We start from the raw sequence: 19,105 nt of genomic DNA, 5'->3' as shown, positions 1-19,105 counted from the left end.
CGCCATTTCCAGCTTGAGGGGGTGGTATCCGTGGAAACGGATTTGAATTTCAAGCCAATTTAGGGCCAGAGAGAGGACGAAGGGGTGGGTGGGTGAGCGGAGTGGGAGCCAAAGGCGTTTCCAGGAATTACTCGAGGTAGAGATGTCACAGTCTCTACCACAAAAACAAAACATTACACACTGTATAATATACAGTGTGTAAATGTGGTATAGTGGCTCGATTTCATACTCACAAACCCACTCACTTGTGTAAATACAGAGTACAAGACGTCATTCAAGCCTCCTCTTGTAGTACGTCAAGATCGAAAAAGAAATACAAGACACACTTGATCATCATTTGTACTCAATTTCATTATTTAAAAACACCTCAAAAATAATTTTCTTTTACTGACATCAAATTAAAAACAATTTCCAAGGAAGTTTTATTCTTCAGAAGTTTGGTCCTTATAAATATGCATTATATACAAAATAATATTATAAAACATATAAAGAGCAGTGTGTCATTAAATTAAACTCTGGAAATAATAATTTTAAAAAATTACATTATTGGTTCTGTAGTTTTGAAACGTATAGGCAGGCAGTGGCGTGACAGTCTTTCCGCTTTGTTTTTCTCCATTGGGTTGCATAAAAATGCATTTCTATGCACACTTTTCCCTTCTTTTGGATCTTGCTGGCACAGCAGTGGCTATTGCGTTCTTGTTCTTGTTGTTCTTGTTTTGTCTTCAAATCGCTGTTGATTGAAAAGGGTTTTTTTGTTCCCCCCCGCTGTTGTTTTTTTTTTTTTTGATCCAAGGACAGAAAAGGGCACAAATTTAGCATTCTAACCCCTGCATTTAAGGCTTCTAGTGAATTTGGGCTGCATACAATCTTCACCATTGCATGGAAAAATCCAACCAGTCATTTTCACGTGATTGACTGTTGAAGATTAGTTTCAGACATTCATAGCTCTCAGTGTTTGTGAGGTTGGATTGTGACGGTGGGCGAGTGCACTCGTCTCGACCCTGAGTCTTGCATAGCAGGCGAAGCTGGCAGGAGTGTGTGCGCATGTGTGCGGGGTGGTGCGGTGGTTGGTTTGGGGTGGGGGGGCGTTCACATCTCATATTAGGCACCATTTTAACTGATTGGTTGGCTGTCAAAGTCATCATGATTATCACACAAGGCTGGTATGAGGGGCAATCATCCACCTGCGCCTCATTTTACTGTCCAGGATGGCTGAATTTATAAATTAATATTTTTCCCGATGCTCTGTTAGTCTTCACACGTCGTGTCGTCAGTCTTTTTCCGCCACTCCGTTCAACCATTGTCACAACTAAGAGAGAGAGGTCCTTCACTGTACATGTTTTTGCATACACACACTCGGTCAACATAGAGTTTCTCAGTCCTGTTCTGTTTTTGCGGAGCAGAGTTTTTCTGCCCTTTCCAGTTCTCAAGTGTTCCAGAGCAGCAGTGGACATCTAAAACAATCTCCAGTCTCTTCTCGGCATTTGTAAACAATCCAGAATATTGTGTTCTGTTCTGTATTGTGTTCCTCGATTGTATCTTTTTCCTTCGTCCCCTTGCTTTCAGATCCCTCACAGTTTATACCTGTGGAAAAAAAGAGGGGGAAAAAACTATTATTTAAAATACCGCAATGGCTAAAATGATGTTTTTACAGCATTTTTCCAAACCGTTATCTCTCATGCTTTAGTGTCACCATCAAGAGCAATTTGCTTGGAAGTAAAACTCCTAAAAATTCCATGAAATGCCACAGCAGTAAAATGTAGCACCTTGGAGACCAAGTTGAGCCAAACATTTGAGGAAACAGCAGAGGTTCTCTGACTTTGGTTCATCACATGGCCAAGATAAAGATCAGCCAGTGTAATTTACAGAAACCAGTGAGTGAAGCGATCGGCGCTATTCCCAGCTGTGGTCCAAACACCACACCACAGTCTTTCTCAAAATAGCATCATCCCATATCGTAAAGGTCGGTGCGCTTGTAAGGGAAAGTGCACTTGGGACAAAAATGACGGATTTGTGCAGAAATGCAGATAAAAATATGATTCTCCCCCCCCCCACGTCTTTTTTTTCTTTTTTGGCTTACCTCAGTTGCTATGACGCATTCCCTCCGTTCCTCTGCTATAACAAATACCGACTGGTACATGGAGTCTCTTGAGGAACATATTGTTGATATCCTACACTCTGGCTTTTCACTGCAAACACAAATCACACTTTATGTTAACACAAACGTGAAGCATCTGGCAGTGCTATGCATTAGGTACATACACGCGCACACACACACACACACACAGTGAGGCAGCAAAAAGTACTGGGCGGTCTGTAGGAAAGCAATCATATAAAAAGATAAAGTTTACGGGCCTCCATATTTACTCTATAGACACATTTAATGGAGACACTTCCTAGTACTCATCTTTGCTATCACAACATAAATGTGTATGTAATGTAAAAAAAAAAAGGTGTTTTTTTCTTACCTGTACATTCTACTTAAGGGCATTTTATCTTCTAAACACTTGTCATAAATAAGACTTTTATCTTCTTGTGACTTTTCATCCTTGAACTCCTTTGATTTTGAGTTGTACGAGTCCAAGTGATAGTTTTTATGGATAAAGTTCGATTTCTCGGAATCACAGTCCACCTCCAGGCCGATTTTCTGGTTGGTGTTTTTCAGCTGCGACGCTGGGATCACGTTATCCCTCTGGAAATTGGACAGATTATTCATAGTCTCTGCGTCTCCTGTCTCCCTCTGGGCTTGCCTGTGGATGTGCCGCAAAGCCAGGCCCACCATGCACAACAGCACCAGCAACGCCACCAACCCCACAGCCAGAGAAATCGCCGCCCACTGGAAGCCATCTTGGATGTCTCGGTTGGTGACAGGAGAAGTTACGGCGGCGAAGGACTCACAGCGGGGCCCAGTGTATTCAGGGTTGCAGATGCAGGTAGCAGGAGGTTTGCCTGGCCCACCACCGCCAGTGCAAATGCCCCCGTTGAGGCAAGGGTGTAGGGAACACTCATCCAGGACTCTGTCACAGTTTCGTCCACCATAACCTGCAGGACAGGTGCAGGAGTAGTCGTTGATTCGGTCTTGGCAGGTGCCTCCATTGAGGCAGGGGTTTCCGGCGCACTCATTGATGTTGATTTCACAACGCTGGCCTGTAAATCCTGCTCGGCAGCTGCACATTCGCATGCTGTTATGGATCAGACAGAGACCACCTGCAGAAGAGGAGGTGCTCAGTTAGTACAGGTTTTCAAATGGTACAGAAAAGCACACAGGTTATATGAAACATCTTTTTCATGAACCTTCCCACGAGGCCCTTTTTAGGTCTCACATCTCAAATCGAGTCCACAATGTGACCGCAGAGATTGTGTGCTCGAATGTGTATTGTTCTCCCAGCGCAGAACAATCCCAGAGCCATCCATGTTTACAACAAGACAGAAATCGAGCTGCACTGGAAATTTTGTCCCCTTTCATCAACAACCACGGCGAGCTGTGGTGACATTTACAAGCTGCTGCTCTGAGCTACCGAGTGTTTATACGGAGGACAATAGACACCAAGTTCCCACCAATTCCTGTTGTTCCACACTGCTTCCAGTTGCAGGAATTTGAAGGGGGGAGACAAAGTGAGGGGAAGTTCAGAGGGGGGGGGCAAAGAGGGGAGGAAGGCCGTACCATTAGCACAGGGAAGCGACGTGCACTTGTCCACTCTCTTCTCACAGTTGAGTCCGGTGTAACCACGGGGACACTCGCACATGTAGCTGCGGCCATTGTCCTTCTCCCAGCACTTGCCACTGTGGAAGCAGGGGGAATCGGCACATGTAAGCAGGCTGTGTTCACAGTGGGAGCCCTCAAAACCCTGAGGACATGAGCACATGTAGCTGCTCTCCAAATTCTGGGGAAACAGAAAGAAAGAGGGAAAACATGTTAGCCAGTCAAAAATAGAAAACAGTGAGTATATAAAAAAAAAATATATATATATCAATCAGTCTCAGCTTACTGTGCATATCCCTCCGTTCCTGCAGGGGTTGCTGTCACACTCCTGCATCTCCAGCTCACAGTTGACCCCTGTGAACCCTGGCAGGCATGTGCATGTATAGCTTCCCTGGCCTGTGTTCATACAGGTGGCGCCATTCACGCAAGGATGGTGATGGGTGCAGAAGTTGAGATCTGGAGGAGAGAGGGAGAGTGTTTGTTTACAAGAGAGCCCGCAAAGGGAGGAAAAAAGAAAAAGAAAGATCTCCCCCGGATGTGTGTAAACACATACCGTGGAACACTTCAGAGAAAAGCTCATTTACTAATGCTTTCCAGTTAATTCAAATGAAAACGGTGTACAAGTAATGTGAGAAGATCTTTTCAAGAGGAACAACAGCAGTGGTCCAAGTCGTGTGGTGTACCTTGGTCACATAATAGGCCTCCCCAGCCCTCCTGACAGTTGCATTGCCATGGCAGCTGGCAGGTACCGTGCTTACAGGCCGGGTACTTCTTACACTCGTCACAGAATGTGCCCTGCCAGCCATCTCTGCAGCTGCAAAACGACAAGACATTTCCCCCCGTTAGTCATATAAATACATAAACAAACAAGTAATAATATGACAATACTTCATAGTGCAGTACAGTAATAAGAGAGCAATAATAAATAATACTAGATACATCATATTATATTATTTCTATATCATTTTTGATTCACAAACATTTTCTGAAGGTATTACACAGAGTATAGTAATAGTGGAATCATTACTTGGATGTTACATTGGAAATAACATGGTATTACAGTGAAGTTTACATTGTAATTACACTGCTGGAAAATTATATTACAAATTGTTACTATATACTTTTACCATGCTGTCACTGTACTGTAATGTAAAGTAAAACAGAAATAAATAATGAATTATAGAGCACACAACGTCCCTTGGGTCTATACTGGATTATTTATGATGTATAATATAACACTAATAGAGTCACCACAGTTGTATACAAGCGTATAAATCAGTGGAATGTGCTGCTCGGCAAGGTAAAAGTGAAACTTTCGGGGGGTTTTTTTCCTGAAGGCTGAGTGTGAAGTCATGCATCAACCATGGCGGATTTAGTTTTTTCCACCACCTTATTACATCACTACACATCGGTTATTATAAACAATATTGTTTGGTGGGAAAATATTGGGACGCATGATGTCAGCTCTGTGTCTACATCACAAACAGAATAAACAGAGGTAAGTGTCGGGCGCCAACCAATCGTGGAGGTGAGCAGAGAGTAGGCGCAAACGATCACTTGACAATGTAAATGTGAAAGAATTCTGGCAGCGAGCCAAACAGCTTTTCTATTATTGTTTCCCATGGACATATCTATTTCTGCCCACAACCATGTCAAGCCGAGAGACTGTGGGACTTAAGATGTGCTTTAAAGGCTCCAACATTTTCTGCTGAGTGAGCAGAGACATGGGAGCAGCTTTACGGTGTTGGGTATCCATCTACAGGGTTTAACCTCAATTTGGGTCAGTTTAAGTGGTGGGAATGGTGGATTTATGTCTAAAAAGGAGGGCAAAGTAGGATTCAAGAGGACTTTCTCACAGTGTGTGTGTGTGAGAGTGAGTGAGTGAATTATCTCTGCTGGTGAGTGAGTGAGTGAGTGAATGAGAAGGGCTAGTGACAAGGTGGAGGGGGGGGGGGGCATGGGAGGTGGAGAAGTGACGCAGGCACAGACTGATGTTTTGTTGATTTAGCGACTTTTAACCTCGTCTGATGAATGATGTGGGCATAAGACGAGCCGATGTGAACCGTCACATGATATAATATCCCGCTCTACATAACTGTGCATAGACACACACAGTAGGAGAACTTGAAAATGGAGTTTGGAGCAACACAAATAGAGTTTTCCCACATGGATCCATATGTGTTTCTTTCTCAAGTCACATTTCAATACGTAAAATGTCTTCATACTCACACACACTCGCCGGGTCTGGAGCAGTTTCCGTTCCTCTCGCTGCAGCCCTCTAGACAGATCGCTGAGGAAAAGAGAAAAAGACAAACACGCATGAGTCTGCTGCCGATGCCCACCTGTTGGCACAGTGTGGCACACACTTAAAGTGTGTAAAAGTTTGTGAAATCATTTTCCTTTGGCAGAAAGTGGACACACTTCACAACTTTTTGAGTGTTGACCCTAATTTAAGACATAGGTTTGAAGGGAGGGGAGAGGTGATGGACATTCAGCTGTAACATGTTGCTGCATTTTACACACTGTACCTTTAACAATCAGTAACATTTCCTCAGGTTTCAAATGGCTATACATAGCAGTAGAAATATTAGACGGAAGACTGTTTAAAAGTAACCCACAGTCGTTCTAACAGCCTCAGTCCGTGTGGAAGTGGACTTTCCTCTGCAGAATCCGTTTGATCTCAACCTGTCTGACACACCCACAGCTGCCTCGGTGCACGCAGGGGTTTGTTTGTCCTGTTAAAAGTGCACCGGTCTTGTGTGACACTGATTCGCAGGCGGGCAGCATTTCATGCGGCTGACGGTAAGCGGCCGGTTTAGTCCAGAACAGATGCTTGCTCTCAATAGCAGACAGCTGCCACTATTGTTGTTTGTGGTCTGCCACAACCATATTTGCAGCTGCCACTAACGCGCGCCCAACAATGGATGCGACTAAATATCGGTGGCGCGTGGCGGATAATAATGCCGCGATTAACCTTGGCGCGTGCAGTCGCCCGAGCTCCTCCTATCAATGCCCGCGCCCCTCCGCACCCCCCCCCCCGCCGGATTATGTTACCGGGCACGCGCGGTACAGTAGCCCCTTAAGGTAGAAAAGCGAATTTTTTCGTAAACAAAAGTTTCATACTCACTTATTATAATTAACAGCTGTGTTTAGAAATAGAATATCTTTATTGTCACTGCATGTTTAAAAATGCAAATATATATAAAAGTTTTTTCACATGCTGTTTTACGCTGCACAAGCCCTCTAAGTAGCATTTAGTTCAGTTATGGATCTCAGGTAAAAAAAACAAAAACTGCTACTGCCCATTTATTTCAAACATAATTGCAACTATTTTGATTACTATGCTTATCTAAAAAACACAAGTGTGTGTCTGCTGCACTGTGCTTAAAACCTTCCAAAAATGTATACTAGGCCCAAATAACAAGGCTTGTTTAAACTGATGTATGGGAGTGTGAGTGAGAAGAGAAATTATAGTGTCTGAAAGATATGTCCAATCTATCTTTCTCATGTATATTTTCTGTAGTCACCAACGATTGATGTGTCTGTAATTGCGACACGTGAGCCCATCTGGTTAGAATTTGGCGCCACGGTGGAAATAGCACATGCCAATTTCTCTTTCACCACCAAGTGACATGGATAACAGATCCACTGTCACCCATGTGGTCACATATCCAGCACATGGTAACTATTACTCTCACGGTGCCTCCTTCCAATCTACTCTTTGATTAATTTGTTTTGGTGAAAAGGGCCCTTGGTTATTGTGGAGCCAAATGGCACCGGGCCCCTTTACAGGCCCATTCAGTGCCGTCCAAAGCACGGAACTGATGGTCTGTGAGGCCAAGCGGGTTTGCACAAGTATAAAGTGTCTGTTGTCATGCTAAGCCGTGTGTCCCCTGATTCAATGAGTGTTCACAAACCAGTGAGCAATTACACATCAGAATTATATGATTACAAATTACATGTGGCAGATATCCCTAAAATATGCATACCGAACCAAAATTGCCTATCAGACAGACATCTTGACGTGTGGCCTTAGTGATGATGACCTGTGTCTAACACGTCAACTGTAATTCTCACACAGACTTTTTCTTTTCAGGAGCCTAATGAAGATTAAAGGTCACGCACCATGTGGAGGCGGGATCATCATGGCCTTGCACAGGTAATGCAACACTTTAAAGTACGGATTATCCACACAAACTATACAAAGGGTTCTTATTGTGTCGAGCTTCAGAACAGCCTGTATTATTTATAACCCATTTTGCAAACACCTGCGTATCTCCAGCTTGTTAAAAAACACACAAACACGATCACACGTGCCAAGACTGAAGCACAAAGCTCCAGTATTTATAGTCAGACATGAAGAGGGCCAAACCACACAGCTAATCAACTTTAAAATTAAGAATTTTTTAGTTGCTTACGTTCTTCGCAGTATATCCCTTTCCAGCCGGGCAGACAGGATAACTGCCCATCGCGGGTGCAAGTGTAGTGGCCAAAACGGTCGTCCCTTGGCGTGCATTTCATGGAACAACTTTCGCCGTAGTAACTGTCGTTGCAGATTAAGCGGTATGAATACCTCAGCTCTGTCTGCTTCCCACTCTGCGTATACTGAGCCCAGTCAGTCCCAACACCTAGCTGTCGTTGGACGGCAAAAAAGCTAATCAAAAAGTCTGTGTTGTTGGTATCTGAAAGAGGAAGAGAGACAAGGAGGAGGGGGAGAATCAGGATTAATGAAGGACATCCAAGCTTGCAACCTGATTATATTTCTTTGTTAAGAATGGCATCATAAATGGCCGTGGGTTCAAAAGTCATCCGCTTTCGCTTTAATAATCTGCCCAGTACCAAGCTGCATCCCTTATCAAATCCCATTCAGCTTAGATGAAAGATAAACTCAGGTTGAAATTTCCTCTTTCTTTCCGTCAGCAAAAACATTCCCAGGCCCAGTCCCCTCTTCCAAAGGGCGGAACAGAGTAAGGTGTAAAATACAGGAAGATGTAGTCAGGGGTTTTTGGCAGGCATTGCATATTCTCACCAAAGCCCACAGCTCTTTCCCACGCCAAAAATAAACTAGAGGAAGTTCAATTGTATTGGGTATAAGAATGAAAAAGGTGTTCTGAAGTTCATAATAACGGGGTGAATAGGCATGAAAATGTGTGAAATTACCAACAAATAAATAAGTGGCAGTGAGGAACTTGTTGAATGACGAAAAGCAACTTTTACCAGTGCAATCTTTGATTATTTTGTTTGAGTGTGTGAGCAAAAGAAAATGTAGTTGCACAGCCTCATGAGTTAAATGTACAGACAGAGCTCCCTCCTGTGGTAAAAAAATGCTGCACTTACCTACAGGTAGGTTTCCATAAGGTGAATGCCAGGCTTCAATTATTAATGAAAATGACCCCTGTGGAGAAAACACATGTAGATAATTAATTATTATTTTATGTTACAACATTAATTAAGAGCTAAATCATACAGATTTATTATCTGGTGTATTAAATAGCAGACTATTTCATGCTTTTTTAAATAAATGTAAATTGCACTGAAGGCCACAGTGCTGCACAGTGTGGCTTTTGTATTTTAAATGAACGACGTAGTGCAATCTGTTTGTCCACAGATTATTAGATAGTGGTGTGGATTAGATGAGCTGACCAATAACCGGTGCGCTCCCAAAATGCACAGCAGTTTCCTGAAAACAACACAGCAGCAGCAGCAGAAGCAGCAGCAGTCACTGGAATAAAAACAATTAAAGTGGATGCACCACGCTCTTACCGGCCACCCAAAGTCGAACGGTATCTGAATCGGTCTTGGTAAAGTGCCACTGTCCTTGGCGCTGAAAGAGTTTGTCCCCAGCACTGGTGTCATTGTACTTCCAAAGATGCAGTCACCTGGCGAGACCACAGCCTGATAGTTCTTCAAGCAAATTCTGAAATAAGTCCTGCAGTTGGGCTTGCACGCGCTCCCGCTAGCCAGCAAACCTTTGTGGTTTTTAAATTCGTGCAGATCCAGCTCAAAAACTCCGGATCCAAACACCTACAAAAGAAAAAATAACATAATTTAGGAATCGGTTATATTTGATCTTATTATGTCAGAGAAAATAAAACAACTGGAAATAACTACAGCTCTCCGTTTGTTTTCATTGGATCACCAAGAAGATGCATTATCCTCCTCCATACCTGTGTTATCAACGTGGTGCTGAACGCAATGGTAAAGGTGAACCAAGCTGCCATCCTTCTCGCTTCTCCAGGGCAGCCGCGTCACCAGCCAAAAAAACACAGCAGAAGCTTTCTATTCCAAAGTGTTTTTACACAGAGGTAAACAAATCGGGGGAAACAGCAGGGGGGACAAAATCTAAAAACAAGTAAATCCTTAACGGGGGAGTTCTCCCGTAGCTCCTCGTTGCTGTGCGTCAAAAGCGTCCAGAGAAAGCGCCTCCAATCTCCAAGTTATCCAAAGGTGAGGGAAGACTAATATCCACAGCCGTGCGTCCGCCTGTCTCTCTGTCTGTCTGTCTCTCTGTCCGTCTGTCAGCAGGCGTCCTCTCCTTGCATGGTACTGTACTCCACAATGGTCACTCCGCTGTGCGCGCGCGGCTCAGTGCTTGTTTTGGTGCTGAAGTAGGTGCGTCAGTGCGCCACGGACGTTCATCACTCGCCTTATTACTAGTGAATGAACCGTAGTGTGTCTCCTCCCAGATATATAGACTTGCACTGCGCGGCTCATTACATAAACTGTCAGTCAAGGCAGTGACACCGCCCACTCCGCACAGTCAACCCCCTTCCCTTCCAACCCAACAACAATTATCCAGATTTAATACCCACTGGCACGGTGCTGACTGACTGACCACCGTGGATACTGTGCGATTATTAACAAGCCCCAACATCTGTTGACTTATTTTTAGCGCACAATACGCCGGACACACATTCACACATTGTATGGACAGTGAGTGAGGACAATGAAGGGGGAGCTGAAAGTTGGGGAAAAGCAGGAATTCAATCACTGTCTTACCCCCACGCACCCATTTGCCCTTGGTTCCACTCAATTGCACGCCTAATTAGCCCCCACTGGTTGTGGAGCAGTGCGCACCACGGCTTCCTCTCAGATCCCCTCACTCTCAGTCAGTCAGTGGGGTCATAAATGATGTCAGGGCTGCATCACACATAATATAACATCACTTAAAGAAACAATCTCACCAATATTTATTATTTCAGGTGACTTTATTTAATGTCTTCTCGTTTAGAAGCAACTGGAATCCAGGGCAAACATAAGAAATAGAACAGTATACATTATTTTAATTGTTAAAAAAACAAAACAATTATAGTCTAAAATCATAAATGATGGGTTACAATGATGTCGTGATCCCGGGCATATATAGCCACTCACATTCACTGATGTAAGACGTTGTGTCGTGAGTGTGTTTCATCTTGTTGGCGGCGTGTGCCGCTTCATGCCCACCCGTGCGTTTTACAGTTTAGTGGCAGCGTGTCTCCTATTGTTGCGGCACGTGTCCCTCTCTCGCCCTCATGCGGGTGTAAAGTGCGGGACAGGAGACATATAACTATTCAGCTGTATGTAAATGAGCTCTCTCTCACACACTCTCTCACACACACACACACACACACACACTAACGCATCACCTGCATCAGTAGAAGTGGTTGATTCTATCTCCTGATTATGGCTCGTGACCTTTAACAACAATAGGAATGACGCAGAGCACGCGCGCAGCCCGTGTGCCAGTGGACCGCAAGGTAAACAATGGCCTGAAATGTAAGGATTTCATAGAACTAAAAGGTGTCAATTAACAAAAAATAACCTATAAAACAACCACCCAATTTAACTGAAGCATTGTATGAACCTTATTAATTAATTGTGAAAGTCCCCAAAATCCAACATCCAACGAATGAAGGGTGTGTTAAGATCTACAGAGATAAACAAATAAACCCATTTTTTCATTTGGGTTTATTTTGGATCACGTGACTGGTTGTAAGTATCTGTTACTTGATCGCCCGTGTCTTTCTGATTTACCATCTGGTGGGAGACTGGCAGCGCAACGCACCGGTTTCTGTCGTCTGTTCACGGAGAGCGCGAGCCAGTTTTCTCCAACCTGTTCATCTCCAGTCAGTTTGGCATCAGCTCGTGCATTTGTGTGAAAGGGAACTACAGTAATCCAGTAATAACAGTCAGAGTCAGTCTACAGTATGCTGTTTCCCGTGTTTGTGGACGCTGAAACATCACACAACTTAACGCTCATACATGTCATAATTAGTCCACATTAAGGACACAGCAGGCGTCAGCGTGGTGTGACAACAGGGTCACTGAAGACATTAATTAGTACCAAAATATTGAGAAATTAATATGCTGTAATTTCAATTACTGCTGAACTAAGGCTGGGTGAGGATTCAATAAGAGTATCTATCTATCTATCTATCTATCTATCTACTCAGTATATGTCCTATACATGACCTGCTTGAGGTTTGCATTTTGACAAATGTACAACTGTTAATTTGTATAAATAACAAGCACAAAGTTTAAGTGGACAAACAAACTACCACGTTCTTCCCGCACGTTGTGTATTTTCTCATCCCTAATGAATGTTGCGCACGAAAAGTTCACGTGAAATGGATTGTTTTTTGAGGGACTCTTTGAACTCTGAATGGTCTCTGGATGTTTGTGCTGAATGTTTGCGTTCTGGTTTGCTGTTGTCGTATGGAAGCTGTGCGCCGCTGAGAGTGAAAACAGAGAGCGTCTATATTTATTCAGTGTTTATAGGAGCCAGACGTAGTGGATTGGTTGAGTGCTTGTCATATTGACACACCTGTTGTGTCTCCAATGGGTCCACGGAGACACAATGGCATTGGCTATGCCGGCCTGAATGCCATGTGTCTATATGCCCTCGGCTGCTAATTCTGTTACATGTTGACATTGCCTTGACGCTGATTCTTTGTGATTTAATGAAGTGATCTGTCAGAAGATTTCAGATTCCAGGTTTGGATTAACTGTATTAAATGGTTCACTCTTGCACTAAAAGAGCAACATTTTTCATTTGTTCTTAATGTGTTTGTTTTTCTTACACGGGATGAGTGATTTGAGTTGTGATTCCATGTTTGCTGTCATTATCTTTCCGATAATGGTTCCTGATGGCGAGTGTTACCCATCTTATCTCCTTTTTATAGCGTCATGCCCCAGACTGGCTATCATGAACCTGCCATAAAAAAGGTGGCGATTGCAGTTTATAGTAGGTTAAGCAGGTGAGAGCTGCTGATAACACAGAGCTCTCCTCACAGTGAGGAACGCTGATTAACATGTGAGCAAAAAAACAAATCATTACACGACTTATATATCGCGATCATAAAAACTTCACTGATGCAGAATCACGCTTTAAACAGCACTAAAACTCCTTAAATACAAGGCCAGAGCCAGAAATAATCACATTTGGGATGACAAGTGTTTCATTATTCATTCTCTAAGTGTTCAGAGAGCATGTCATTTGCCCTAGCTTATATCACACAATGTTAAAGCACTTGTTTTCACCCTCTTGATCAGATCCAAAATGTCATGGGTCCTTTGCTGGGTCACACCATTCACCTCCACACAATTACTGTGAAAATCAGTTCTGTAGTTTTTGACACAGACTGCAGGCAGACTACACTGATAGGTAACAGATAGATAGATAGATAGATATATCTGTTAGATGTTAAAATACCTTCACATTTATCAATTTCTTGAAGCTGACAACGCATCAACTCGAAAATTCAAAAGAAAAATATGTACTGCACTGAATTTTGATATTTGTTCCAGGTAGTTTACAGTAGGAACACATGTGCAGACCAGGTCAGGCCAGCTTGAGTCTGTCTCTGGTCTGAGTGAACACAATGTAGTGTATGTAAAGTGTGTTATTTCAAATTAGAAATTAAATTCAGTGTATTTATTTATTTATGTGTATTTTATAAGTCAAGTTTTAACACAATAATTAGTTTTTTCTCTATCCATTCATCTTCTACCTCCACATGAGGGTCGTGGGGGGTGCTGTGCCAATTTCAGCTGACACAGGGTGATAGGCGGAGTTAGTTTTTCTCTCATGTCATGTAAAACTTACCAGCTGTCAGATGCTACATACACATCTCACATATTGCTTTATGTCATTCATCCACTAAAAGCATTTTGTCAAACCTTTACATATATATATATATATACATATATATACAGTATATATATATATATATATATATATATATATATATATATATATATATATATATTTATATATACTGTGTATATATATGTATAAAAAAAATGATAAAGGCCCAAAAATGAAATCAAAAATGTCTGAAATCCAAACACATGTTGCAGGATGTCTACACTCACAAACGTTTCCAAAAGAGGAGCGGAGGGAGAGATGAAGCTGCTGTCAACAAAAGCTTTCAGTGGTTTTATTTATAACACGCCTCCCTGAAAAAGCATTGTATTATGGCACTCTAATGTAATGCCAGACAACAACTGGAGCTTACAACAAACCAAGTGCTGTGGTGCGGCTCATACCAAGGCTATTTGGACCCATGGACTGAACCACAGGCTGAGACCTTGCATATATTAAGATGTAGCATCAAAGACTTTCGCTATCCAGCAACATAGCAGGCTCTGACTGATCAGACTTTAGTTCAGGCTCAAGTCCTAGTCCAAAAGCTTTGATGTTTGCATGTGTGTATATATGAGGGTGTCATGGAAGATGAAGAAAGCATCCCGTCTCATCTGCTTCCGCTCATCTCCGCGCTGCAGTGGGAAAACCTGCAGGTCCACCTACGACTGCTCCGTCTGCCTGACGGATGCCTTTCCACTTGTTTGATGAAGATCTGAGGGACGACAGCGGAGAACGCCATGGTTCCTGTTCTCACCATTCTGGCCCGTTGTCTCGGCCAAACCGCGATCCTTGTGACAAGGAAGTGTGAACAGTTCCGGTTTACTGCTCATACAGTGGACACGGGAATATCTATTGTTGTCGGTGGACGGTATGTGAAGAATGCTACTGTATTAAATATGTAGCCAGAACACCACCATGACATCAGCCTCCCATTATATTACCTAGTTTAATGAGTCATCCAGATTGGAGGCTACTGAAATTAAATACTTAATATCTAATGGAAAGATAAAAAAAAATTAATAAATCAGTTTTTAATTTGATTTCAACATAGATCTAATGCAATTCAAGAGAATCACACATTTATTTCTCCATTAAACGGTAGGAATGAGCCAATAAAAGTAGGATGCAGATCAAAATCACTTGATCAGATATTGGAAAACGAGGGGGCACTAGGGTGCCGCCCCACCTGTCTCACATGAAGAAGATAGGAATCACATAAAATAAATATTTAACAAAAACATGAAAATTTTAATAAATTAGGTATACATTATACAGACCGTGAGTGCCGTGTGTAATCTGCATTTAACTATAGTTTAAATGTTTACAGGGAGTGAGCGGTCAAGTGACGTATTTCCTGTTCCTTTGGGGCGCAAAAATCTTTCCCATCGACTCTCGTTATAAGTGGTGCATGCGCACTAGATCGCCCTCCAGTACAAAAGAGCTCTTGTGTGCAGCTGCAGATCTGTCAGCGTCAATGTGGACACACGTCTTCTCCACAGCAGGTGAGGCAGGTGCTGACTGAGTCGATCATGTCTTCATAAACCTTTGTGAACGTCGAACTAGTTTGAAACAACGCCGCACTCGCCACAGTCTGTGAGACATGCGAGAGTGGTACAAAGCCATCTCTCGTAACTGTAACATGTTCAGTCTTTCGGTCTGCAGATGGTTAAGAGAAGAAAGGAACAGACCTTTGCTGCCGTCATCAGATGCCACATGGATTCATTTAAAGCCCTCACAGTTTTTACACGTCTTTGCTGCAGACACGACGTGGACACATGTTACAGAAAAGTAAGTAATAGAAGCACGTCAGGTGAAAAAAAGATTTAGTCCTCACATTATGGGAATATGACAGCGGAGTGAGCGGGTGCTACACGGCACATGTCTGTGAAAGTCAGTCATATTTATCTGATCCTGTTAAGCTGGCTGATGAGCCACCTGTTATATTGATCAGCAGGCCCCCGCCATATTTGCTCTCCCCACTGCAGCTAATGTTTGAAGTCCAGCTGGGCTTTATCGTAAAAGTAATATAAAACTCCATTTAAGTGAAGCGGGCCAATATGTTGCAGCAGATTGACAGTGACGTTGACATTAAGACCGGAGTAGGGCGGTAGATTTATGAGCTCCTATGAGGAAGTCGCTGGTGACCTACAAAAAGAAAAAAATCAATCAGAACTTTCTGCAGTTCTCATTTGCTGCAGTTGCAGGTGAAGGAAACGACCTGCAGAAGTCAAACAGTTGAGAAGTGTTGGCTTCTTTAACTGTTTTCTACAAACTGAAAACCTTTATTTGGTATGTGAACTATGTCAACAGAATAAAGATGACTCATTTCTTTTCACAAATGAAATGGTATAAATCAAACCAATCATGTTTCTCTTTCAGTACCTCTTGATTAATGGCTACTGTCACAGATGCTGTCCGGAGATGACCCGTCGCACAATAAAACAATTCTTCATGAAGTTCATTTAGGAGCATAAATATCATCTGTCTGACTCGATGTTCTCCTCTTTTTTCTGTTTTGGAACTTTCTTTTCCTTTCTTTGACTTTTCAGTGTTTACTACAAACAGCAGTGTACCAGCACTAACCTGGCCTTTTGACGAGAACATTGGCAACATGAGCCAACAGGGCTGTTTATCCGTGCTGTGAAAATGCAGGGAAGGCAACGCTGTTATCAAAACTCACCTTTTCTGAGAAGCTCATGATCTGGAAGAGGTTGACCACGAGTGCAGATGTATTTTGAAAGGTTCATTCTTAAGTCACATTTGAGAAAGGCTAGGTATTAACCTCAACTGTCTAAGTCGACGCTTTGTTGTGCCAGAAAATTGGACGTCATGAAACTGCAGTGCTGAACTTTCGGTGATTTTTGTTCCTTCTTCTGAAAATGGGCTCTGTCAAGCAATACTATCAGCATTTGTGTGTATACAGCAGCAGCACAGGAGTGGACAGTGGCAGGGTGCATGTATTCAGTCAGCTTGCTAAATCACCATCTTTGAGCAGTAGAATTAAATTCTTGATATTTCTGTGGGTGCCTCCTTGTGTTTTCAGTCAAACGAATAACACAAATAACTTCCTGTGTGCAGCAGGGCAATGTCACCGGGCGACACAAGAACTAAACACCCCCCTACTGAGAAACACAGACTCAGCATTGTTTGAACTCATTTAAATGCAACATACATTTGCTCATATTTAGTAAGTAGTAATAAGTAATGCACTACAGTTTTAATGTCAAAGGACTGGAAATTAGGTTTAGTCACACCAATAATTGTAGAAAACGTCAAATAGACAATACAGTTTTTTGGACTTTAAATGTAGCTTTTTGTCGTTTGATGTTAAAAAGTTTTGGGAAAGCCCATTTAAATCTGCAGCAGTGTGTGGGCAACTAAATGTTAAATTGAGGGTGGTTTGCATTATGGGTTCCAGGTGGAATTGATCCACATGTCATAGACATACATGCTGTGATTGCTGACATGATGTCAGAGTATATAGATTGTGTAAATTTGCTGCCTTTGCCACACTTTGTAACTCTTGTAGCCATGGAAACACTGGCTATATAGGCTAAATATAGTGACAGCAGCCCCCGAAGTCCATAAAAGCATCGACTCTCATTCATCATGAACAGAGAGCTTTTCATTATGCATTCATATGAATGGAAGGACTCGCTCGGCTCTTTGATAATTAAGGTTCAGAATGAATTTCTGTAGCTCAGGAACAAGTCTATAGTTCACAGGTAGATTACAGAGAAATCCTGTAGTTTATGATGCAGTGAGTGAAAAAGGACTGCCAATACCAACCTTAGTGCCCCTGCTGGAGTTGGGTGTTTTAATATAAAAAGATATATGACGCTGATAGGATTCAAGGTGCTCAGTTGCAGCTTAAATGGTAGTCATTCGAGAGTTCATATATCAAAGTCAGATCAAATCAATAAGTGAACGAGGGAACCCACGACACAAAATCCCTCCTCGGGCATAAATGTCCCAGTGGATTGGTGCCACAAATGCGGGTGTTTGGGAGTGAGAGTAAAGTGGGTGTACACAGACACTCCAAAGCTTTGACCACAATAAGATTAGTGTCAGTCGACAGCATTAATCCCAATAGTCTCCCAGCAGAAGCAGCGGCAGCACCAAGCTGGCCCACCGTGAGCTGAAGAAAACACCATGGGGAGACCAAAGGGATTGGGGCAGCAGCGACTTATCTAAATAATGGATTAATCAGATACAGCCAGTGGAGGGCACGTCTTTCTGCTTAATATGTAAAGCAAAACAAATGCCGGGGTGTGAGTGATACAATAGTGTCAGATGGAACGGGCTAAGTGACATCATGGAGAAGGGTTTGGTAAAATATTGGTTTATAATTAGCCCGTGGCCCTGAAGTTAAACTTAAAGCTGCAGCACATAACTTCTGCTAATTCTTGTTGTTATTAATCTGCCTCTGGTCTTTGTGAACAGCAACAATGTAACATTGTTCGTATGCCGTGTCCTTTGTCTGGAAACAGGATTTTTCACTTAAGCAAATTGAACAGAAGAATTCACTTATGAAACCTTTCGTGAGCGCTTTTTTGTGTTTTCAGTCGCTCTCTAACCTGTTCACTTTACTAGCACAATGTTGCTGTTGCTTCCGTCTTTCTCGACATAAAACAAATCACTTCCTGCGTGCAGCGCAGGAATGTTGCCGGGCGACATGAAATCCAAACACCTCCATACTGAGAAAAACAGAGAGTTGTACGGAGCTGATAGGCTTAATGGACATTGTGTGAACACAACTGACAATGGTTTGAATGTGACAGACAGTTGTTTATATGGAAAAGTGATATTCTGCAGTTCTAACGAATCCCACTGACACTAAATTGTCGTTTTGAGATGTGTGTCTACCTATTAGTGGCCTGTTTGTCGATGTTTTTTGATATTACCTTTGTGTCAATGCATTAACTGTGTCACCTGGAGAAGCAACATTTAATTGAAAAAATATCCCAACAAGAGACAGAAGAGGCCAATTGGATGCAGTTAGGGCTACAATGATTTCTTGATTATTTCTTGTTTTGTCTCCAACATAAACACATTTGTAATAAAATACCAATAATGCTACTGAATTTGTTTCATTTGATGAACTCTCCAGCATCCAGAGATTTTACCTGCTCTGCTCTTTTGGCAAATCAGCAACTCGTTGGCCTGTCTGTGCTGCAAAAACTCTGTCCTACCCATTGATTCCCCACCAGAGACGTCCCCCGGCTCCCGTCCCCTCCCTTCCCCTCCGACGTTGGTACGATCCAAAAGCCTGG

General features: G+C 42.6%; 1 protein-coding gene and 1 long non-coding RNA gene across 2 annotated transcripts in view; both read right to left on the bottom strand.

Annotated features, from left to right (window-relative positions):
* Positions 1 to 336: 336 nt before the first annotated feature.
* On the bottom strand, positions 337 to 10,469 carry dll4 (delta-like 4 (Drosophila)). The gene is made up of 11 exons (XM_058614394.1): positions 9,871 to 10,469; positions 9,467 to 9,727; positions 9,041 to 9,098; positions 8,122 to 8,385; positions 5,933 to 5,993; positions 4,387 to 4,517; positions 3,990 to 4,159; positions 3,665 to 3,884; positions 2,469 to 3,207; positions 2,081 to 2,189; positions 337 to 1,584 (listed from the first exon to the last, which is right to left on the bottom strand). The coding sequence occupies exons 1-11, from the start codon at positions 9,922 to 9,924 to the stop codon at positions 1,579 to 1,581; spliced, it is 2,073 nt and encodes a 690-aa protein (XP_058470377.1). The 5' UTR covers positions 9,925 to 10,469; the 3' UTR covers positions 337 to 1,578.
* Positions 10,470 to 15,060: 4,591 nt separating this feature from the next.
* The window catches only part of LOC131443252 (uncharacterized), a 145,156-nt gene continuing 141,111 nt past the window's right edge, over positions 15,061 to 19,105 (bottom strand). The window contains exon 3 of the long non-coding RNA XR_009233588.1: positions 15,061 to 15,977. This is a non-coding gene — a long non-coding RNA (uncharacterized LOC131443252). The remainder of the gene's footprint in view (positions 15,978 to 19,105) is intronic.

This window comes from Solea solea, chromosome 17 (assembly GCF_958295425.1).
Source record: "Solea solea chromosome 17, fSolSol10.1, whole genome shotgun sequence".
In the NCBI taxonomy this organism is placed as follows: Eukaryota; Metazoa; Chordata; class Actinopteri; order Pleuronectiformes; family Soleidae; genus Solea; species Solea solea.
Note: the sequence above shows the minus strand (reverse complement) of the source record. Positions and strands in the feature narration are given on the sequence as shown.

What these genes read in the sequence shown, in the direction of transcription:
- dll4 (XM_058614394.1), bottom strand. Translation starts at nt 9,924, where the DNA reads ATGGCAGCTTGGTTCACCTTTACCATTGCGTTCAGCACCACGTTGATA. An exon ending in CGTTCGACTTTGGGTGGCCG is followed by an intron (nt 9,099 to 9,466) that starts GTAAGAGCGTGG and finishes TTTTCTCCACAG; the next exon opens with GGGTCATTTTCATTAATAAT. An exon ending in AGGCCTATTATGTGACCAAG is followed by an intron (nt 4,160 to 4,386) that starts GTACACCACACG and finishes TCTCTCCTCCAG; the next exon opens with ATCTCAACTTCTGCACCCAT.